At 53.9% G+C, this 23,390-nt stretch overlaps 2 protein-coding genes across 3 annotated transcripts; both read left to right on the top strand.

Moving 5' to 3' along the window:
* The first annotated feature begins 1,169 nt into the window (after nt 1–1,169).
* On the top strand, nt 1,170–8,225 carry TIMM50 (translocase of inner mitochondrial membrane 50). Of its 2 annotated transcripts, XM_082605998.1 has the most exons (12): nt 1,170–1,300; nt 1,460–1,585; nt 2,239–2,395; nt 2,922–2,953; nt 3,169–3,190; nt 4,662–4,720; nt 4,813–4,932; nt 5,335–5,439; nt 5,547–5,645; nt 6,629–6,785; nt 7,125–7,231; nt 8,016–8,225. In XM_082605998.1, exons 1-12 carry the CDS (start codon nt 1,193–1,195, stop codon nt 8,115–8,117), a joined length of 1,194 nt encoding a protein of 397 aa, XP_082462124.1. In that variant the 5' UTR covers nt 1,170–1,192; the 3' UTR covers nt 8,118–8,225. The 2 variants fall into 2 exon arrangements, with proteins under 2 accessions (XP_082462124.1, XP_082462125.1); XM_082605999.1 differs by lacking the exon at nt 1,460–1,585.
* Nucleotides 8,226–13,302: 5,077 nt separating this feature from the next.
* On the top strand, nt 13,303–21,302 carry DLL3 (delta like canonical Notch ligand 3; the record flags this gene model as incomplete). Its single annotated transcript, XM_082607118.1, has 9 exons — nt 13,303–13,371; nt 13,499–13,780; nt 14,622–14,679; nt 15,601–15,843; nt 16,771–16,985; nt 18,074–18,296; nt 19,842–20,421; nt 20,672–20,756; nt 21,096–21,302. 9 exons carry the CDS (start codon nt 13,303–13,305, stop codon nt 21,099–21,101), a joined length of 1,761 nt encoding a protein of 586 aa, XP_082463244.1. The 3' UTR covers nt 21,102–21,302.
* Nucleotides 21,303–23,390: the final 2,088 nt, after the last annotated feature.

A 23,390-nucleotide genomic window follows, 5' to 3' on the forward strand; every position in this document is an offset into this window, starting at 1 on the left:
TACAAAAGCCTGTTTCGCCATCTAGAAAATGATACTCCCTACCCCAGAGGGCTGTTGAATGTATAAGACATTGGAAAGAGATTATTAGAACAGAGCCTGCCATGTGATTGACAAAGTTACATCTTACTCATGCTCGAGTTAAGTGAAAATCACTGAGTATCCCTCAGGAAACCTAAATTGCTCCTTTGGTGCAGGTTACAGCATTTGATAGTTTTTTCTCTTGAGCCCACATAGCAGTGACACCAGAATTGCCGTAGCTTGTGTAAGGGCGTGGGGATGGGGAGCAGTGTGGAGAGTGGGCTTAGTACTTGACCCTCCTTCACTTTCCTCATTTGATATTCACATGTCTCTTTACAAATTAATATAAGCTGTATTATAAAATAGTTCAGATGTTTAAAAAGGTATGTCAGGAGCACCCATGTCCCCACCACCCAGCATAGGAACCATATGTGTACCAGATAGGAAGGACCCACTTGAGCAGCACACCCAGTCCATTCCCTTCCAGAAGTAACCGCACCCTGAATCCTGTCTTTTCCTAACTTTGTACATTTACTACCTTAGTAAATGTCCCTAAATGTTGTGTGGTGATTTACATGTTTTCAAAGTTTACATAAACAGTATCAGACTTGTTTTCCTCTCAAAATAATTTGAGGAAGATTCATCGTGGTTCCTGTAGCCTCTAATTCATGGATTTCCTCTTAATACCCGGAGTCCGCCAGATACGGGCAGCTGTTCTTTTGGCTGAACCTCCATGAAACTGGCTGGTTTTCCAGACCCATTTTAAGAAGCTCACGGGAAGAGGGGCAAGAAAGGGTTCGGAGAATGGGAGGGAAGACGGATGAGGCCTCTGGGCCGCACGTGAGTAAGAAGGTGTGTGAAGGTGGCTTTCAGGTTTTAGGACAAAGCAGGCAGCCACCGGGTTCCTCCGTAGGGCTCCCGCTTCACCTCGGAGCAGTGGGTGTCCGGCGCCGACCTGGAGCGTGGGCGGTGGAACGCCGTCCGGCGCGAGGGGGGCGTGGTGCCGGCTGTCTACCAGTCCTAGTTGGAGCGCCCGCGGCAGTGCGCCCGCAACCCTTTGTCTCTCTCGGGCTCCCGTCCACCCGCCCCTCCCCTACACCACCCATTGGCCGCGGCCCCGGCCCGGGGCGGGGAGAGAGAGTGAGGGGGCGGGGTAGCGTGGCGTCAGCGCAAGATGGCGGCCTCAGCGGCGCCGTTCCTGCGGTTGTGGAGCGGGCTCCGGCAAGGCGCGCGGGGGCTGTGCGCGAGGCTCGCGACGCCGCCCCCTCGGGCCCCGGACCAGGTGAGCGGGGTGGGGGTGGGGGTGGCCTCCGGGTGCTGGGGCTCCTTCCTGGAGTTCCAGGCGGACCGCCGCCGTCCGGAGGTTCTGGGACGCAGCACCTCAGGGTGCTGAATGGAACACCGCCAGCATTTTGGGTCTCTTCCCCGCTTCCCGGGGTAGGCAGCGCTTGCGTCCCGGGCTAGATGCTTGGGGGCTCAAGTGCGTCCTCTGGACCCCACCTCCTCGACCGCACGTGGGCGCCGGGGGAGGGGAGTCATCTGTTCCCCCATCTCAGTGACTGTTCAGGTAATACTTGAGGGGGAGGAGCCCGGGACGCTGGAGTCCCAGCTTGGCCTTGGGGGTATTTTCCCCGCGGTGGTGGTGGTGGTGGTGGTGGTGGTGAGGTAGATGTTCGGGCTTTTGATTTGACCTGCCTCCATCTTGACAGAGACCCAGTCATTCTGACCTTCGGGTCCATTACTTCCGTGCCCTAAGCCCCAGCAAGCGATTGCCCCTCTGGCGCCGCTCCCATTCTCTCCCCCTCCATACCCCGCTACTGTGAGCCCCAGGCGTCCGGAGGACTTAACTCCCCGTCCTGTCCCCTTGAGTGTCCTTCATTGTCTTGCTCCAGGAATCCCAGTGTTCAGCCAGGCTCCCTCGTCTTATCTCCCTGCCCTGCTTTTTCCGGCTCCAGGCCCTCCAATTTTTTGCCTTGGGATCCCGGGCACCAGAGCTTGTCAACTCTTGAACCCCTGGGATCCTGGCGCCAGACAGTTTAGTTCTTGACCCTTCTGAGAGACCCAGTCTCCTGCCTGCCCCTCCAGGCACACAACACCTGGAGGCCATGTGGGTGGCTGCTTCTTGGCTCCCAACCTCGATTCTTCTCAGACCAGGGTGCCCAAACCACCCTGACCTTCTTTCTCTCCTCTCTTGGCCAACCTACCCCCTTTCGGTTGCAGGCTACAGAGATTGGGAGCCGAGCAGGCACTAAGGCCCAGGCCCAGGGGCCACAGCAGCAGAGGAACTCGGAGGGTCCCAGCTATGCCAAAAAAGTCGCACTCTGGCTTGCTGGGCTGCTCGGGGCTGGTGGGACCGTGAGCGTCATCTATATTTTTGGTGAGGAACATGCCCTTGCCCACCAGTTTTGTTCTGTTGGCCCTCTGTTCTGCTTGGGAACTTCCCCCTCTTTCCCCTAAGGGCTTCACCCGTCTTCATTCCCTGGCTCCTCCCTCAGTAGGGCAGCCAACTAGAATTTGGAAATGAGGGAAGTCTCCCTACTACCCCTCTACTCAACGTTCTACTCTTTCTAGTTGGTTCCTGCACTAAGCTATGGGGAGTCAATTGGAAGAGAAGGAAGGATAGGCTGGGCCCACCCCCCTAAGCTACCTCTTCCCTCAGCACCCAAAACTCCAGCCTTCCCCCTAGTCCCTTCATTCCTCAGAGACCCAGGAGACTCTGCCCCAGCCCTTGTCTCAGAGGCCCAGGTATCCTGGCTACCAGCCCCCTCCTCTCTCTCAGGAGGCCATGATGCTCTAGCCCGCTTCCCTCAGGCCCAGGAGGCTAGGCCCCCTGCCCTTTTCCTTCCTTAAAACCCAGGAGACTGGATCCTCAGTCCTCTCATTCATCACTATCTGCCTTACAGGAAACAACTCTGTGGATGAAAATGGTGCCAAGGTGAGCGGGAGAGAGACCCAGAGCCTTACCAGGGGTCCCATCCTGTGGGTCTCCTCCCATTTGGCCTGTACAGGCTCATTTCTGGTCTGGGGTGAACCTCTCCCTCCCAGGGACCTTCGCCTACTCTTCCCAGGGCCCTGGAGATTCCTTTTCTGGGTGTGATGGGGTTCTGCCTTTGCCATCCCAAACCCTCCATTTTTCTCTCTACCTCCCAGATTCCCGATGAATTCGACAACGGTGAGTAAATAAGCACAGATCCTGGGGTCCCCTGACCCTCTCTACTGTGCCCTCCCCATTTGGTGCTCCCCCACCCCTCCATTGGGAGGTAGGGGAGTCAGCAGCTGGATGGCTTGGGGGGAGGGGCATACAAAACTCCAGTCCCCTTCCCTGGCCCCTCAGCCCAAGAGCAGATGGTCAGGGACAGATAGATGGGGGAGGGGAATCCTAAGTGGGTGGGAGTGCTTGGGGAGAACTGGGCTTTCTATTGCCAGACACATGACTTCCTGTGCCTTAGATCTGAGCATCTGCAGCCCCTCACCCCCTTCTTTATGACAGCCTCTTTTTTTCCCACCAGGCCCCTACCCCATCCAACTCCTCATTTCCGAAACAATGCCTCCTTCCTTCCTCCCCCTTCTGATTAACCAGCTCTTAGGGAGCTTCTGACAAGTTGGATAGTAGAGAGTAGTTGTCAATTCTATCACACCTGGTCCCTCCCAAGAGAAATACACAATTGGTAGGTCCAGAAAGCCACTTGTTTGTGGTAGGGATGTTTGCAAACTGGCATGTTAGTACATTGATTGTTTTAAACTAGGCAGGTAGGTAAGTATGCTGTTTTAACTGGGCGGATGTGAATCATACTGGTTTAAACAAGGCAGTATACTGATTTAAGTTGGGCAGGTAAACTTGTAGTTTTAAAGTGTGTGTGTTTATTAGCTTAAGTGGTGTTTCGATATTTTGGTTTCAAAAAGGCAGGCCCACGGACAGTAGTTTAAATGCACTAAAAATATTATATTGAAACAGGTAGTCATGTAAGATTTCTGTTTTAAACTGGATTTGGTGTGTTCATTTATCCAAGATTTGTCAACCTCAGCCATTCTGATACTATAGATCATATAATTCTTTGTTGTAGGGGAGTGTCCTATGCATTGTAGGATGTTTAGTAGCATCCTGGGCCTCTATCCACTAGATGCCAGTATTGTGACAGTCAAAAATATCTCCAGACATTGCAGAATTTTCTGGGAAGTGAGGAACAAAACTGCTTCTAGTTGAGAACCACTGGTTTAAAGTATACAGACGTGTGTATATGTTTATCGTGGCTTAACTAGATTTCACATACTTGCTTAAAGTGGGCACATCTGGAAACCTAGAGGTTCAAAATGGACTAAATATACTGGCATAATGTCAGCAGATTTATTTATATGTATGTGGGATTTAAGTGGGCAGATGTATAAGCATTCTATTTTATACCTGGGGTGGTGTGTGGATATAAGTATTCAGATTAAAACTTGACAGGTGAATAAAAACATTATTCCTACCTGGCAGTTAGTTATGTCATTGCTTTTTACCTTTGTACTCGGAAATGAGCTGTTTCAAACCAGGTAGGTATGTAGACCTATTTGTATCTGGTAGATAAATAAACCCCTGGTTTGTCCAGGAGGTTGAGCAGTGGCTTATCTTGGAATCCTCTTGTGCCCTGGTGTTCTCCTAGATCCAATTCTGGTACAGCAGTTGCGCCGGACATACAAATATTTCAAAGATTATAGACAGGTGAGCAGGAGCCCTGGGCCCAGTCCCTATCCCTTCACCCCCAGCCTCCTGCCTCCTTGTCTGAGTGCCCTCATTACATCTCTCTTTCACAGATGATCATCGAACCCACCAGCCCCTGCCTTCTCCCAGACCCTCTGCGGGAGCCGTACTACCAACCACCGTACACGCTGGTCTTGGAGCTCACTGGCGTCCTCTTGCACCCTGAGTGGTCGGTGTGTCCTGGGGAAGGCAGCGGGTTAGGGACACCAGATAGGGCTGGGTGGCCGGCTTGTGATGATGTGGTTAAGAGCATAGACTCTGGAGCCAGGCTGGGGTTCAGCCCCAGTTCCACTCTGTGATCCAGGGGAAGAGGTATCTCCCCTCATTGCCTTGCTTCCCTCAACTGTGCTACTCCGCAGCCCGGAGGTGGTTGTAAGTGTGCCTTGGCACACAGTAAGTGCCATAGGGGAGTCACATCCTCCATACTCCTAGACCCTCAGTCACAGCCGTGTACTCCTGAACCCCTCCGAGAGCCACAGAGATTTCCAGGAATCCCCCGAGACTGGGTCTTTGTCCTCTTGGGGCTACAGGGGCCTCCGGGTCTCAGTGTTTCACTGTTCTCACTGCCTTTCCAGCTGGCCACTGGCTGGAGGTTTAAGAAGCGTCCAGGCATCGAGACCTTATTCCAACAGCTCGCCCCTTTGTATGAAATCGTCATCTTTACATCAGAGACTGGCATGGTGAGGCCCCCAGGGCATGGGCGGGATGGTCGACATGGCAGGAGGTGAGGGAGAACTGCAGGGCCAAGGCTCAGCCTGACCTTGTTCTCCCCCCCGCCACCCCCCAGACTGCCTTTCCACTCATCGACAGCGTGGACCCCCACGGCTTCATCTCCTACCGCCTGTTCCGGGACGCCACGAGATACATGGATGGGCACCATGTTAAGGTGCCATGTGGGGGCCATGGTGGGGCTCTGGGATTTGGGGGAGGGCTAGCACTTCCCAGAGGAAAGAGGACCTAGCTCTGACCCCAGCCTCAACCTGTTTCTGGTTGAGAAGCAACCGGCTGCTTCTGGTTCTGCCCCAGGTCTGATTCTGGTAGGACACTAGCCTGCCGCCAGCCTAGGCTGGCCCTCTACGCCCTTTTCTCTGTCCCAGAATCTGGGAGTGGGAGCAAGGGGAAGTGGGGTCTCTCCAAAGAAAACAGTTGGGAGTACGGGGTAGGGACATGAAATTTGGAAGTGGATTTTTGTTTCTGTATCTGCAGCTGAGTGTCTCTGGGACTATGTAATTGTAATAGTTTAACTGAGACTGTGTTGGAATTTGACTTGGGGTCTGTTGCTGTGACCAATGACATATCCAGGGGTCCAGGAGTCTGTGGGGCTGTGAATGGGTCTCTTTGTGGGTCTTTGTCCAGGTATCCATGGGTCTTGGTGTCTGTTGGGTTTCTGAGTGTGTCTTGGTGGGTCTGGGGGTCTGTGTAGTTTTTCAGGGTTCAGAAGGACATGGGCTATGATTGAGGGTCTTGAAGGGTCTGTCTGGGTACCTGTCTTTGTGTGACTGACTCCCTGTGTGTTGCTGTGGATCAGTCTGCACCTCTGTCTGTGAGAAGTTGACAAATGTACAGCTTGTCACAATCACCTGGGGCAGTGGTTACATACACGAGTGCCCACCTCCCTCCCCAGGGAACCTCCAGATCGGCCTGCCTGTGCGCCAGGCCCGGGTCCAGGAACCCGTGTGACCAGCTCCTCTGCCCCCGGCCAGCTTTGATGTCTTCATCCCAGCCTGGCCTTCGGGAGGCCCTGTCGTGATGATCCCAGTGTGTGATACCAAGTGCACGTGTAGTCTGTCCACCTCTCTCTCCCTCTGTGGGTTCCTGGTGGGAAGGGAAGGAGCACAGGCCTTGACCTGACCTGTCACCCACTTCCAGGACATTTCGTGTCTGAATCGGGACCCAGCCCGAGTAGTAGTCGTGGACTGCAAGAAGGAAGCCTTCCGCCTACAGCCCTACAACGGCGTCGCCCTGCGGCCCTGGAATGGCAACTCCGATGACCGGGTCTTATTGGACCTATCTGCCTTCCTGAAGAGTGAGGCTGACCCCTGACCTCCTGGCCTCTGACCCTGGAGCCCTTGACATTCAAGAGGAATGATAAGATGTTTGATTCTGGCTTGTTTTTTTTGTGAAACCAGGGACTTGCAATGCAGGAGATCCATGAGCATCTTGCAGTCTTTAGAAGCTTCTTAGAATGTTGTGATGCTCCTCTGGAATGTTTAGGGGATGCCTGGGAATATTCAGGGGAATCCCTTTTAGACTGCTGAGAAATGTTCCACGTAGCTCTGACCCCACCCCAGTCTGACCTTTACCCTTGCGGGCCCTGTCTCCCTCTGACCGTCAGCTGGCTGACCCCCACCTGCTATCCCCACAGCCATTGCTCTGAATGGTGTGGAGGATGTCCGAACTGTGCTGGAGCACTACGCCCTGGAGGAAGACCCACTGGAGGCTTTCAAGCAGCGGCAAAGCCGGCTGGAACAGGTGAGTCCTCAGCTTCCCAGCGTGGGTGGGGGGTGTCACCCTCAGTTACCCAGGCTCTTGAAGGCGGAGCCCTGGGGCAGCCTGTCTCCACTCCGGCTGTGTGACCTTGAGCAACTACCTTCCCTGTCACACCACCCGTCCCCGGGGGCCCTTTAATGAGGGGCACATTGATTCTGCAGCCTGCGCTGAGCACAGGAGGCAGGAAACGCCAAGCATTTGAGATAGGTCCAGAGGCCTTGATGGTCTGGGGGTCCTGGTATTTTGTAGGGTGGGGGTTTGGATCAGGTACGGGAAGAGAGATCCTTGGACACTTGGCCCAAGGGTTTGGGCAAGGAGTTCTGATGATCTGTGATCCTCTAATTTGTAAGTGGGGATAAGAATATGAATTGAGTCTGAGAAAGAGATTCCCAGGAGTCTAGGCTGAGGTTGATTGAGTTTGGGGTTGTGTTCCTGGCTAGAGCTCCTGAGTACCCAAAGGAGGAATCCCTGGAGATTTGGGCCTGGGATCCCTCAGCATCCAGACAGGGGTCTTAGGGCTCAAGACTGGGCACTGGGGGCTTAGGGAGCAACATGTTGTAGTCCAGTGTAGGGCCTGGGATAGGTTCCCAGGGTTCAGGGGACAGGCCCCCTGGGATTTGAGTCTGGGCTTCTGTGGCTCAAAGCTGGCTTTTGCCAGTGTCTGAACTGGGTCCTTAGGGTCTGGGTGCATCCTGTGTCTGGGCTGGGCAAAGGTTTAAGGAAGGTGGCCCCTGGGCTGACTCTCCCTCTCTGCCCCCAACTCCAGGAGGAGCAGCAGCGCCTGGCTGAGCTCTCCAAATCCAGCAAGCAGAACCTCTTCTTTGGCTCCCTTACCAGCCGCTTGTGGCCTCGCTCCAAACAGCCCTGACCTCTAGGCCGCCTCAAACTCAGTGCCTGGGTTCTGGGCCTCAGGCCCAGTGCTCCCAGACCACGGCTTGGCCAACCACATGTCCAATAAAGTTCATCCCAGACGCCACACTGCTGTGTCCGGAGAGTCTCCAGATGGGGGCATCAGGGTGCAGTGTGGGACTCTTCGGGGGTCGTCCCACAGTGGCTGATCAGCTGCCAAGCAGTGAGGGCACTCTGGTGGGTGATGGTTGGTTTTTAACTCTGGCCTGGGAATCCAAAAGCCTGGGTAGGGCCCTGCCCTAGCCGTGTCTTCCCATGTGCCATGTGGTCTGCGAAAGTGCATCTCCCTCTTTGGCCCTGGATTCCCTGTGGAAAAGAGGAGAGAGGACGGCACTGTGGGTTGAAATACAGGTAGCCGCCAGGCTGCTGTGTAAATGTGTGAAGTGTGGGCGCATGGGGCTTCGGTGGACCAGAGGCCCCGCCCCATCTCAGGAGGGCAGTTGCTGCTCAGCTCTGCCAGCCATGGCCCTGTGGGAAGGTGGGCCTAGAGTTGCTTGATCTTCTGGTTTTTCAGTAGAAGCCAGGAAAGGGGTGGTTATATTAAATCTCCCAATTTAAAAATGTTGGCTCCTAACTAAAACAGACTGTAGCAGCACTCTGCGATGGAACTTTCCGCGATGCGTACCCCATGTCATGTATCTGCACTGTCCGGTAGAGCAGCCAGTGGCCTCATGGGGCCATTGAGTACTTGAGATGTGGCAAGGGTAACTGAGGGATGAGATTTTTAATTTTGTTTCATTTTAATTAATTTAAATAGCTGCATGTGACTACTGGCTCCTGCAATGGACAGCACATTTGGGTATTATTTAAGAGTGTTGAGTTCCAGACTGTTTTTTTTTTGGCCGCGCAGCAGCACAGCATATGGGATCTTAGTTCCCTGACCAGGGATCAAAGCCTGCTGCAGTGGAAACGCGGGGTCTCAACCACTGGGCCACCAGAGAAGTCCCTCCAGACTTTTATAAACCCAAATCCAAGTTCGGATCCAAGCTCTATACCACGTCCTGACTTGTGTGATCACAAGCAAACGAGCAAGTTACTTCCCCTCTCGGTGCCTCAGTTTCCACGTCTGTGAAATAATAGTATCTACCTCATAGGCTAGGCTTGAAGGCTGAGTGAGGCCCCCCAGGTAGGCACTCAGATGGTAGCCGTATGCACCTTGGGAGCACCTTTCTGCCTCCCTTTCCTCATCTCTAAAATGGGGGCGATGATAACATCCATCGTAGTGCAGTGGCTGCGAGGAGTAAATGGGACAGCTCATGCTCAGGCTGCATGTATATTCAGTGGGGCTTATTGTTACCAGGCCATGTTGGTTCTTCCCAGACTGAAATATCCTGTACCATTTTGGCAGTTGCCTGCCCCCCGGCTGTCTCAGCCTCTCCTGCTCCAGCCAGCATTTAGTGCTAGTACCAGTTAGATACTTTTAAAAACCCTTCCCTGGTGTCTGTGAAAATAATTAAAATGTATTTGAAACTGTGTGGGCCAGATTAAACTTGAACTCTAGATTTTTAAACAAGGCTCACAGATGTCTACAAATGAGTAACATTTGCAGCCCTCCACCCCCACCCTGAGGTGTACCATTTGTAATCCAGGAGAGAGTTTCCTCAATATCCTCAGGATTCCCTAGCTTGAGAGCATCTGCGGGATTGAGGGAGGGCCTGTGTTTCCTTTGCAGGTAGCTTTGAGTGTTGGAAACTCCTAACTGAAAGCAAGGTATTTGGGGAACATGATCCTGGGGAGAGGGTTTGTGGACGGAGCCACCACAAGTGAGTGCTTGCCGACCACGGGGGGTGACCCATGGGACCTTCTGAGGAGCCTTTTGAAATGTGACTCAGATCTGTCCATCCACGGGGCATGAAAGGAGGAAGTACGTTTGTCCATTGGCCTGTGGCCCTGGGGGTTATGGTTAGCACTCTGGGTGGCACATGCTTCAGTGTCCAGTGGGTTCCTCCAAGGCCACTCCCCGACATTGAGGCTGGTTCAGGGATGGTGCTGTCAGGTCACACGTGCTTAAAGCTGGATGGGAGGAGAGGGTTCGACTTGCGCCAGGTGGCCTGTGAGACGCTGCTTACGTGATATGGCATAGGATGTTTATATCAAATGCTCGGTGCTAGGGCTGCATTAGGGCGTCATCCAGTGGGCAGGATTGGGCCAGTGTTAAGGCATATCCCAGCAGGGGCTGAATTCCCAGGTTGCATGCCACTTGCAAGCCCGGTGACCCTGGGCAAGGTCTCAAGCATCTCAGTTTGCTCGTTCATAAGAGGTTAATAATAGTACCTCTCATTTGCTTACTCAACAAGTATTCCCTAAGTACTGACTGCCAGGCCTCATTTTAGGCACAAGGGTGTATTGGTGAACAAACTAGAGAAAAAACTCTAGAAAAAAAGCTGATGTTCTCATGGAGGAGACAGAAAGTGGTCAGGTATTTCTCGGGGTAGAATAAATGCATACAGAAAAGCATGGTAAGGAGATAGAATGGTTTGGGAACAGGAGTGCTGTTTTAGATTGAATGGGACAGTCAGAGAAGGCCTCTTGGGAGGGTGTATTTGAGCAGAGACCAGAATGAAATGAGACAAACCATGGGGATATCTGGGTGTGCTGGGCATGGTCACCCCAGGGCCTTTGCACTTGCTATGCCCTCTGCCATGAATTTTTTTTCCCAGGATCCATATAGCTCACTCCCTCCCCTCCTTCAGGTCTTTGCAGATGTCACCTCAGCATAGCCTTCTGTGGGCTCTTAGGTGGGCACATAAGGAAAAGTCCTAGATAGCCAAAACGATGCTTGGAAATCCCTTAAAGTATACATACAGACTTGAGAGAATTCACATGAAACACTCATGCCTGGCACAAACCCTCAATAAACGCTGGCTATTTTTACAATCTTTAAAATTTTTGAGATATCTCAGACCTGGAAACTGTTACCTCCCCAGTTATTATCCAGGGCAGGAATTTGCCTTCTCCCACAGCTTCTAATAGCTGTCCAAATCTCATTTGAATAGTTCCTATAATGGGAGGCTCACTCCTTCACCTACCCCAGTACAGGCCCTAATTTGCCTCCTAGTAACTGGGGTCCACAGGGTCTGGCTCTGCTTTGGGGCCACAGAACCTGTTTGAGTAGGGGGATGTGGAGGGAGGGCCTTAAATGTCAACCTTAGAGTTTCAGAAGCTGGAAGGCACTGGGGAGCCATGGAAGAGTCTATGTAGGAGAGGGTCATGGTCAGATTTGTGCTTAGAAAGACCTCATAGGCCAGAGTGGTTGGGGCTGGGATAGAGGAGTCCCCAGGGGCTGTGGGAACTCAGAAGAGGTGACTGACCCCCTTGGGGGTGTTAGGGAAGGCCTCCTACAGGATGTGAAGTCTGTATGGTAAGAACAGAATTTAAAAAGAAGGAAGTGGAAAGAATATATCAAGTAGAAGAAAAATCTGTGCAAAGGAACCTGGGATGTTCTGCACAATTGACCACGGCCCTCCCCTGTTCAAAACCCTTCCATGGGGCTTCCCTGGTGGCGCAGTGGTTGAGAGTCCGCCTGCCAATGCAGGGGACACGGGTTCGTGCCCCGGTCCGGGAAGATCCCACATGCCGCGGAGCGGCTGGGCCCGTGAGCCATGGCCACTGAGCCTGCGCGCCCCGAGCCTGTGCTCCGCGACGGGAGAGGCCACAGCAGTGAGAGGCCCGTGTACCGAAAAACAAAAAAACAAAAAAACCCTTCCATGACTCCCGTCCTCAGGATTATGAGAAAACTGTTTAGATTGAGTTCTTTCATTCATTAAAAATGACTGAGCACTTACTGTATGCCTGGCTCTACTGGGCTGTGCTTTACTGAGCACCTTCTCCAAAAGAAAAGTATGTACGTATATAATTGAACCTGTATTTCCCCCTATAATTATTAGCTTCTAAGTGTTAAATTTTTTTATTCTGGAAAAAAAAAAGTTTACTCCATCTAAAGGGCTTTGCTCAGCACCTGGCACAGAGTAAATGATTAGGACCGGAGGGCTGGAACATCTGCTCTAACCGGCTTTCCTTGCATTGGTCCTGGAATACTAAGGAGCTTCTGGAGGGCGCGGGGTGCCCCCCCCATTCATCCTGGAGTGAGGGAGCGGGCCCCTGATCTGTGAGGACCGAATTTCCTGCCCATTTGCTGCTCACACCTTCCGGAGGCCAAACGGGGCAGCCCAGCTGCGGCCCAAAGGGGGAGGGGCGCGGCCGCCCAGCAGATGGCAGCATTTACATACAGCTGGGAGCCCCCTCTGAGGCGGGGGCTCCTCGCCCTGGCGTCTGGTGCATCCGTGATGCGGGTTTGGTGAGGGTGGCTTTGTTTTGGGGAGGGGAAACACACTCGAGCATGCTCGCGCGCACACACACACACACACGGGTCCACAAAGAACACTGGATCTTCATCGTATCTACACAGGGCTACACTCATGGACCTCCCACACCCAGCCTCCTTCACACACAAACCCTCAGCCATTCACAACCTTGCACAGACCTTACCACACACACACACACAGCCACCTAGAGGCACCTGCACAGACCACAAAGTCACAGGTTCCTATGACTACACGTAGTGGTCCAGGAGCTAACACGTTTTTGTACACCTGCACAGAGAAGCATCTACACAGCCACAGAATCTCAAAAGTTACACAACCATGAAATCATGTACATCTCCATTCTCCCATGCAGGTGTGTGCGTGCGTGTATACACACGCACACACACACAGAGAATCTTAGAATTATTTACAACCTCACAAAGACTTAACCATATACAATTTCAGGCACATGTGGAGCCACACAATCTGACCTAGACACACAATCACAGTCATGTACACCCTCCAGTAGCTCTTGCTCACACACCACACATACTCAGAGTTTTAAAATCATATCCAACCTCACACACAAGCTTAACCCCCCAACCCCACCCTATCCTCAGCCACACAAATCATGCCCACAACCGCATGTAAGATGTACACTCACTGCATTGCCTGTGGCCACGACACAGTCTCATGGCTGCTCCAGCACGTTCTCCTTCCCCTGCGACCTCCTCCCCTAGGGTCCCCTGGAGCCGGCGGCTGCCCGAAGGGGCGGAGCTGTCCTCTCAGATATAAGTCTCCGGAGCCAGCAGCTGCGGCTCCCAAGACCTCCGGAAGGCCATGGTCTCCCCACAGATGCCCCAGCTCCTCTCCCCGACGGTGATCCTGGCGCTCTTTTTCCTTCCCCAGGTCGGAGCCCAAGTGGAAAGGGTGGATGGGAGGGTGTGCAACCCGGGAGTCTTGGGGAGGGGGCGCGGGGCGGATGAGATGTCTGGGTCCCCGCAGTCCCCTCACCCTGTACCCCTTTCCGCCCCAGACACGGCCGGCCGGCGTCTTCGAGCTGCAGATCCACTCTTTCGGGCCAGGACCAGGCCCGGGCGCCCCGCGATCCCCCTGCAAGGCCGGGGACACCTGCCGCCTCTTCTTCAGGGTCTGCCTGAAGCCAGGGATCTCCGAGGAGGCCGCCGAGTCTCCGTGCACCCTGGGCGCGGCGCTGAGTGCGCGCGGACCGGTCTATACTGCGCAGCCCGGAGCGCCAGCGCCTGACTTGCCCCTGCCAGACGGCCTCATGCGCGTGCCCTTCCGGGACGCCTGGCCGGTGAGACCCAGCCCCGGGGCACGCCCGTACTGGGGGCCTTACCCAAACCTCGACTGCCATCTGCCCTCCAACTTCAAAGACCCTGCCCCCTGGGGACCCCAAATTCCCAGTAACTCCATCATCTGGAATCTCACATTCTCAGACCCATAAACCCAAATTTTCTGATTCCGAATTTCCCTCTAGGGATCCCAGATCACAGCCTTGCATGCCTGGAACCCTGAATTCCCAGAACCCCAAACTCACCTTCTAGAAATCCTCAATTCACAGGACCCTACCCCTGTTCCTTGGGGATCCTTAAACACTGGTATCCTCATCTTTGTCCCCAAATTTCCTTGCACCTAGGGAGACTTTCACACTCTGTCTTGGGGAGCCCCAATATCCTCTCACCTTATCTCTTCTCAGACCTTGCAGTTGGGGCCTGTATCCATGACTTTTTCACCTCCAAAATCCTATTTCCCATCCCACAACCCCAAAAGCATAAAGGTGAAGAGAATTGTTTTTTAATTCTAGACACTTATGCTTTTGGGCAAGTGACTTTCCCTTTTCTAGCCTCAGTATCCTCATCTGTAAAATGGGATCATCATGGTACATTATAGTGGTCCCTTTTGAGAGATTCAACCAGGTATCTTGAGTATAGTGCTTACCACATAGTAAGTACTCAATAAAGAAAGCCAAAACAGTCATTCCTTGCCTGGGCCAGCCTCTGGGAATTGTCCCTTGCCTGTCTGGCCCCTGGAATGGTCGTCACTCTTTACCTCTTAAAATCTGGCCTTCATTGAGTACCTACCTGCCCTGACCACTGTCTTCATTCTTCTCTCTCCACCTTCCTCCACCCAACCAGGGCACCTTCTCTCTCATCATTGAAACCTGGAGAGAGGAGTTAGGAGAACAGATTGGAGGTGAGTATCTTCAATTCTGGGACTTCAGTGTAGAGTGTGGGAGATCCAGGGAGTTGGGGCCCGATGTGAGGTCCAGGAGGGTGATATGGGGCTGTCTGTAGGGTGGGGCATTCATGGGATTGCTGGACCCATGATGTCATCACAGCTCCCGGAGTGTGGTGCTGGGTGTTGACAACCCCAGGGCTCTTGGCCAGAAATGTCCTGATACCAGGCAAAGCGGGGTGGGGGCAGGGAGAGGCGGGAAGAAGCTCTCTTACTATCTTGGAGTCGAAGCAGCAGCGTTTCACAGTCCTGCCCTGTCATCATCTGATTTTGAGAACCCAGGGTACAATATGAGTTACTTTCTGGTTCTTGTAGGCAAAGCTCTGTCACCTTGTCCATATAGAGGGCCTCAGGACCCCTTTGGGATGTTGCAGTTTCACCAGAGAGGTTTCAAGGAGGGATATGGGATGATCTTAACCTTAATTCGAGGGAGACTTTGATGCTATATAAGGCCCAGAGGAAGGGTTCTGTCACCATTTTGATATAGGAAAAGCCTGAGGCACAATTTGGGGGTGTTTTTGACCTCACTTCAAAGACCTGTCATTGCCCCTTGGCCATATTAGGGATATTATATGTCCCAGGATGTTAGGGGTCTCATAACTACTTTAATATACAAAAATTCTGGGGCAAAATATAGGGCCACTTCGGCTTCTCTGGGAGAACTGTTATCATCATGATGGTCATAGGGTTCGCGTCATCGAAGATCCCAGGGCGCATCAGGGGAGTTTGCAGCCTTGCTAAGTAACTGCCATTCTCAGGACTCAAAAGGGGTGTTTTGGCTTCGTTAAGATGGGAAAGGAGAGTGCAAGCCTGCGCGCTCCGTCTCCATCCCAAGACCGAGGCGGGCCGCAGCCTAGCACATCTCCCTTCTCACCGCAGGGCCCGCTTGGAGCCTGCTGGCGCGCGTAGCGGGCCGGCGTCGCCTGGCGGCCGGGGGCCCGTGGGCCCGGGACGTGCAGCGCGCAGGCGTCTGGGAGCTGCGCTTCTCCTACCGCGCGCGCTGCGAGCCGCCGGCCGTTGGGGCCGCATGCGCGCGCCTCTGCCGCTCGCGCGGCGCCCCCTCACGGTGTGGCCCGGAACTGCGCCCCTGCCCGCAGATTGAGGACAAATGCGAGGCACCGCGTGAGTCCTGCGTTCAAACCCACCCCATCCCGTCACGGCCCCTCCGGCTCCTTTCACAACCTAGTTACCCTCTTCAGGGCACTGGGGACCTGAGAACACCTCGCCAGCTTCATTCATGGTCTTCAGCCCGCTCCCATGATCCAGCTACCACTCTCTGGGAAACTAAGGGCCCTAGACTTCTCTCCAGCCCTGCCTGGACACTCCAGCCCCCTTCCCTCTTCCCAGCACACTTGTCTCCCCAAATAAGGGCCGCACACCCATTTCCCATCCTTGTACCCCCGGTTCCTCCCCTAATCCATACCCACACCCCTTTCCAGATGCTCGGACCCCAAAGCTCTTCTAATTCTGGGGCCCTCCCTACCCCCACTCAGGAGCTTTGGAAGCTCCTCCCATTCCCCCCAGGGGTTCCACCATCCTCCCTCCCTGTGGTTGCACTCTAGACCCCACTGCGTTCTAAAGCTTGGGATCCCCCAACCCACCCTAGATATCCCAATGTCTGAGCCCCACTGAAGCCCCTAGGACCCCCAGGCTTATCCAGATCCTCCCAGACCTCCCCTAATCCAAGGCCCTCCCACTTCTCCTGAAAGGCCAAGCGTCCCTCCTCAATCCTCTTCCTTCATTCTCCTCTCTCCAAGCTCAGACCTGGGAGCCCCCACTCCATTCTCCTTCCAAGAGCACAGACTCTGGAACTCACTGGTCTGGGTTCAGATCCTAGCTGTGCCACTTCCTAGCTGGGTAAATCACCCTGCCTCTCAGGGCCTCAGTTTCCCTGTCTGTAAACTGGGTGTTGCAATACCATCTAGCCCATTGGGTTGACAGTCACAAAGATGAAACAAGTGATGCACGGAAAGTGCTCAGAAATTTCTCTGATTTCCTATCCTCCCTTCATCAATATTCCTCTTCCCTCTGCCTCTCCTTCCCCCATAGCATGTCGAGCAGGCTGCAGCCCAGAGCACGGCTTCTGTGAGCAGCCCGATGAATGTCGATGCCTGGAGGGCTGGACTGGGCCCCTCTGCACAATCCCTGTCTCCACCAGCAGCTGCCTCAGCCCTAGGGGCCCATCCTCTGCCACCACTGGATGCCTCGTACCCGGGCCTGGGCCCTGTGATGGGAATCCGTGTGCCAACGGAGGCAGCTGTAGTGTCAGTATCACCACCACCCCCGCCCCCCTCCCCCCCGATCCTGGGTAATACTTTTCCCAGGGAGTCCCCTGTCTGGGACTCCATGAGACAACAGCCTGGTGGGGGAGGGGGGGCTGGGGAAGCTATCAGGGAGGGCTTCCTGGAGGTGTCCAGTCTGCATCTGGGGTCTTGAAGTAGGATGACGTGTTGGGGAGAGCAGCCCCAGTGGGTGGCACCTAAAGGTGTGGATGTGGGAATGATGAGGGATCCTATCGGGCCACAAACTGCCCCGCCTATGGGGTAGAGAACAAGTCAGAGCTCAAGGCAGGGGTGGTGGGGCCGAGTGGGTTGAGGATTAGGGAAGGGCAGGCATCAGAGAAGGCTTCCTGAAGATGGACCCGGGCTGGGGCTTCTGAAGTAAGCCCCATTTGGCAGACAGGAGGTGACTGGAGAAGCTAGACCGGACGAGTGGCCTGGGGGAAGCGAAGGTGTGGTGGTGGGAGTGAGCCTGGGATGAAGCAGAGCCTGGTGTGGGCCACCTGGACACTGCCACCACGGGACAGTGAGAAACACTCAGCGTTCAAGTTAGGGGGAGGGCCTGAGAAGGGGAGATCCAGGGAAGGCCCCATGGAGGAGGTGGGCTTAGAGCTAGGATCTGGAATTAGGCCTGGGCCATGCGGACAGCATCGGGGAGGGCAGACAGGGCGGGCAGCATTTGGCAGCAAAGGTGTAGAGGTGGGAACGGGATCTCTCTGGGCCTCCAGAGCGTCCCCTCTGTGGGGTTGGATGGGCAGACCCAGAAACGTGGAACAGAGAGGTTGTCTTGGCCTCAGGGACTTCCTCGGTGAGGCCGCTACACCCTAGGAGGTGGGACTAGACCAGGAGCAGCCCCACAATGGTCAAGACTGAGGAAGGGGGGACTTCCCTGGCAGTCCAGAGGTTAAGACTCTGTGCTTTCACTGCAGGAGGCACGGGTTCAATCCCTGATCAGGGAACTAAGATCCCTCATGCTGCACCCGGCGGCCAAAAAAAAAAAAAAAAAAAAGACTAAGGAGAGGGATGGGATTTCTAAGGAGATGCTGATCCAAAGTCCTCTTGCCTGTGCCCAGGAGACCCCGGGGTCCTTCGAATGCACCTGTCCCCGTGGGTTCTACGGGTTGCGGTGTGAGGTGAGCGGGGTGACATGTGCGGATGGACCTTGCTTCAACGGCGGCTTGTGTGTGGGAGGTGCAGACCCCGACTCTGCCTACATCTGCCGTTGCCCGCCCGGTTTCCAAGGCTCCAATTGTGAGAAGAGGGTGGACCGGTGCAGCCTGCAGCCATGCCGGAATGGTGAGGTGGGGAGGACAGAGCGGTGGGGGAGGGGAGTGGGGGTCCCTGCATGGTCAGTGGGCAAGAGCAGGGCTTGGCTCACACAGTCCCGGGTGGGGATCCTGACTTTGTCTCCTCTCAGCCTGTGGCTGGGCTCCCCTCTGCCCAGCCTCAGTTTGCTCTTCTGTAAAACGGGCGAGGTGACATTCCTATCTCATAACTATTTGTTGAGCATCTACTGTGTGCCAGGCCCTGTTCCCGGGATACAGTAGGGAATGAGATGAAAACCCCCACCCTCGTAGAGCTGATGGAGCAGAGAGACAATAAATAAGATCAATGAGTAAATATAGGAGGTTTTGTGGTGATAAAAACTAAGAAGAGGGAATCCCCTGGTGGTTAGGGCTCTGAGCTTCCACTGCAGGGGGCATGGGTTCAATCCCTGGTCGGGGAGCTAAGATCCCAAAAGCCGTGAGGTGCCGCCAAAAATAAAATAAGACAAAAACAAAAAAATGAAAAAAAAAAGAAAGCCAGAAGGGGGATGAGAAGTAGTGTGTATGGGGTGGCAGGTTGACATTTTAGCTAGAGTGGGTAAGGAAGACCATGCTGCAGGTAGGGAGGCAGCCATGTGGGGATCTGAGGGAAGAGTATGTTCCAGGCAGAGGGATGAACAAGTGCAAAGACCCTGAGGTAGGAATATGCCTGGTGTGTTCAGCATCGCAGGGAAGCCAGTGTGGTTGGGGCAGAGGGAGTGAGGGTAGGCTGGTGAGAGATGAGGTCAGGGAGGTGACTGGGACAGATCCTGTAGGGCTTCATGGGTTATGGGGAGGATTCGGATGTTACCCTGAGATGGAGCCAGAGGAGGGTTCTGAATAGTGGGGAGACCTGATTTGACATAGGTATTAAGATAGTAAATGAGACCATGAATATGAAGGGCTCAGCGCCCTCTTCTTTTAATACTAATTCTCTCGAAAACGCTCACTGAGTGTTCACTCTGGGCTGAGTGGTAGTGGGAACACAGCAGCGGTACATAGGGGTAGCAGTCCAGAGGGCAAGACAGAGTCGTCCTTAGGGCCCACAGTGGCCAGGGTGTGATGGCGGAGCGCAGGGTTGGGATGGAGGAAGAATCGGACGGCTATCTGGAGGAGGGGACACCTGAGCACAGACCTGGAGGATGAGCTCGAGAAGAGAACAGGTGAAGAGAATGAGAGAAAAGGAGGAAGGGAAAAGGGAGAAGAAGGCACGGCCAAAGGCCAGGTGGTTCAAACCCGTTGTTCCAGAACTGTTGAAACTATTTCAGTACGGTTAAAGCCGAGAGAAAAAGAAACAGAGACCCAGAGAACCAAAGAGATGTGAGGCCGAGTTAATCCAAGACTTCACCAGGGGGAAAAGAGGCGGGCCGGTTTTCCAGGCAAACTCCCAGAGGCTGGCCCTAGAGTTAGACGGGCCCAGAGAAAAAATGAGGGCGGGGATCACCGAGCTGAGAAGAAATCGCGGGCGGGCTTGGGGCGGCGGGCTTGGGGGACTCCCCCCAATCGGGCCGCGCCCCTGACACCCCCTTCCCCACAGGCGGGCTCTGCCTGGATCTGGGCCACGCCCTGCGCTGCCGCTGCCGCGCGGGCTTCGCGGGGCCGCGCTGCGAGCACGACCTGGATGACTGCGCCAGCCGCGCCTGCGCCAACGGCGGCACCTGCCTGGAGGGCGGCGGCGCGCGCCGCTGCTCCTGCGCGCTGGGCTTCGGCGGCCGCGACTGCCGCGAGCGCGCCGACCCCTGCGCCGCGCGCCCCTGCGCCCACGGCGGGCGCTGCTACGCGCACTTCTCCGGGCTCGTCTGCGCCTGCGCGCCCGGCTACATGGGCGCGCGGTGCGAGTTCCCGGTTCACCCCGACGGCGCAGGCGCGATGCCCGTGGCCCCGCCGGGTCTGAGGCCCGGGGACCCGCAGCGTTTCCTTTTGCCACCGGCTTTGGGACTGCTGGTGGCCGCGGGCTTGGCCGGCTCTGCGCTCTTGCTGGTCCACGTGCGACGCCGTGGCCCTGGCCGGGATACTGGGTCTCGCTTGCTGGCGGGGACCCCGGAGCCATCGGTCCACGCGCTCCCTGATGCACTCAACAACATGAGGACGCGGGAAGGTGCCGGGGATGGCCCGAGGTGAGTGGCTTGGCCGCAGACGTAAGCCTTGTCCCTCTCGTCTGCTTGCATCAATCTCCGTAATGCAATTGGCCTGATTCCTTGATGGGCCTTCCTTGATTGGTCCCTTTCTCTTATCCCAGCTCCAACCTTTTTCTGGTTGGGTCGTTTCACAATTCCTCTGGTTGGCTTTGGGTTCCCTTCCTTGGTGGGTGGGAAAACAAGATATGAGAATTTGAAGTGTCTGGATCTTACTCTTTTCCTCCCGCAGCCCGTCCTCAGACTGGAATCGCCCTGAAGATGGAGACGCTCGTTCGGTTTACGTCATATCTGCTCCTTGTATCTACGCTCGGGAGGTAGTTACCCACCTTTCCCCACCCTGCGCACGTTGGGCATGCTGGGCAGAGGCAGCTCCTGCTTTTCCTGTAGATCTCCTTTATCTGTAAAATGAAGAGGGTAGTGTCTCTGGAAGGTCCTCTGCCCATTTTTCAGTTTTGACTTAATTTCGTTCTATCTTGCATGCCTTTTGCTATCGTTTTGAGCTACTTGGCATCTTCTCTTTGGATGATCTTTGGGCCTCAAGAGGTCACAGTGGGGAGCCTCAGCCAGAGCTTCTCCACTGATTTCCACTCACTGGGGAGAGGGAGGGGAGAGGGAGGGGCAGACCTTTCTAATGCTTCCTACTTTGTTTCTAGGCCTGAGCTGCCCCTTCTCCATCAGCACCTGGGGACAGAACCTGGATATTTTTGTATTCTCTGCTTCAGACACTTAGGAGTTCAAGCTGGAAGGGGTGATGGGGAGGATTTTACCATTGGAAGTTGTACATAATGGTTATTTATATCCTATCTCTTTTTCTCTCCCCATCTCTCCAGAGACATCTATAAAGGCTCTTAGTTTGATCAGCTTTGACTCATCAAGTTGAGTGCTTTGTATGTGGTTTTGGGGCTGAGGGGAGAGATTTTGTCTCCTGGGAAGAATAATAGACAGGACTCTACTGCAGGGGTCAGAAACAACTCAAAGTAGTTTAAATAAACGAGAATTTATTAGTTTATAAAGGTGAAAATCCTGTGGCAGGTGTAGCTTTAGCAGGGCTGGATTCAGGGGCTCTGTGTTTTCCTCCAGTTGTCTCTAGGATGACTTCATATGTAGACAGGCTTTCATTGGCCCTGGCTTATCACATGACCTTGCTCAAACTAGGGGCCAGGCAGTATGGCTTATTTTGATTGGCCAGGCTTGGCCATCTGTCTAGTGCGTGCATGGCAGGGATTAAGGTCACCCTGTTCAAACCACATGGAATATGTGGGCAAAGGAGTGTCCCTTTCTGTATCAAAAATCAGCATTTGTTACTAGATATAAGTACTGTACCTGGCAGGCAAACGGACAGAACCAGTCAGAGCAGAAAGAAACTATTTTACAGAGGAATGGGAGGCTCAGAGACTGAAGTAACTGCTGCAGCTCCTTCCTGATGAGATGGAACAAATCTAGGTAAGATCTAGCAGAGAGGGGGAACCTTCCTAAATTTGGGGACTATCGTAAGACAGTTCATCGCACATCTAATACTACTTCTACCACTGAAAATATAAAAAGCCTGCATCAGCCAATTTCTGCCAATCCTCCTTCCCCATATTTTCTAGTGGGGAGTAGGCTGGGACAGTGCCCAAGCACTTTTGGAAATGAGCAGAATCATAGGAACTGAAGATGAGAGAACAGAGAAAAGTAACAAATGGAATATAGCAACAAATGAACAAAGGAGTCCTTTTATTAGAACATCAGCCAAGGTATCCACATGTTCTTTTAATTCAGTCAACGATACCATATATTGAATAAATACTTATACATACGAATTCTCCTTTCAAGTTTCACTATATTGAATTTCTGTGTCATGAGAATTAACTGTACCATTAAGGAATATGGACATTGAAACAAAGGCCTACTATCAAATGATATTTAAATTGAGATTAAAGGCAGACATCAACACCAGTCCATTGTTCCTTCAAAGACAACGCGATATTCAGAGGCCGAGTCTTTGCTGCCTTGAACAAATTATACCACCTGCCAAGAGAGCAGAACTCAATTTAAAAGCAAAGCTGGGAAACTGTGTTACACTCATCATGTATTTTTTTAAAAATTTATTTATTTTATGTATTTATTTTTAACTGCATTGGGTGTTCGCTGCGTGTGGGCTTTCTCTAGTTGGCGGTGAGTGTGGGCTACTCTTCATTGCGGTGCACGGGCTTCTCATTGCGGTGGCTTCTCTCGTTGCAGAGCACGGGCTCTAGATGTGCGGGCTTCAGTAGTTGCGGCATGTGGGTTCAGTAGTTGTGGCTCGTGGGCTCTAGAGCACAGACTCAGTAGCAGTGGCACACAGGCTTAGTCGCTCTGTGGCATGTGGGATCTTCCCAGACCAGGGATCAAACTCGTGTTCCCTGCATTGGCAGGTGGATTCTTAACCACTGCACCACCAGGGAAGTCCCTTCATCATGGACGCTCAGGTTCAACGGCCATGCCTCACGGGCCTAGCCGCTCCACGGCATGTGGGATCTTCCCGGACCGGGGCACGAACCCGCGTCCCCTGCATCGGCAGGCGGACTCTCAACCACTGCGCCACCAGGGAAGCCCTTCATCATGTATTTTTGATCAGTGACTGCATGCAAGCTGAAGGCAGGCAGCTGAATCCCATGGATTCCCCCCTTTGATGCACTTCTGGTGTCAAGGATGCCTCACCTATCTCAGAGTCTTGGCACCATCACTCTACATGTTGGTGAGTCATCACAGGAACAGTACTGGCTGGATTATCAAAGAGTGATGACCAGAGTCCTCTGATTCACCACCATAAGGGAGGAGTCCCACACCCAAGCCTGGAGGCCCTTTAAAGTGCAGGCTCTGTTCTATCGCTTTGCCTCACAGGCTGCTGCAGGCTCAGCCTAAGGTCATAGCCTCTGGGGCAAGGAAGACTATCTCAGATGATCAGAGCTTACAGGGAAGAGAAA

Source organism: Mesoplodon mirus (assembly GCF_964341445.2).
Source record: "Mesoplodon mirus genome assembly, chromosome: 19".
Taxonomy (NCBI): Eukaryota; Metazoa; Chordata; class Mammalia; order Artiodactyla; family Ziphiidae; genus Mesoplodon; species Mesoplodon mirus.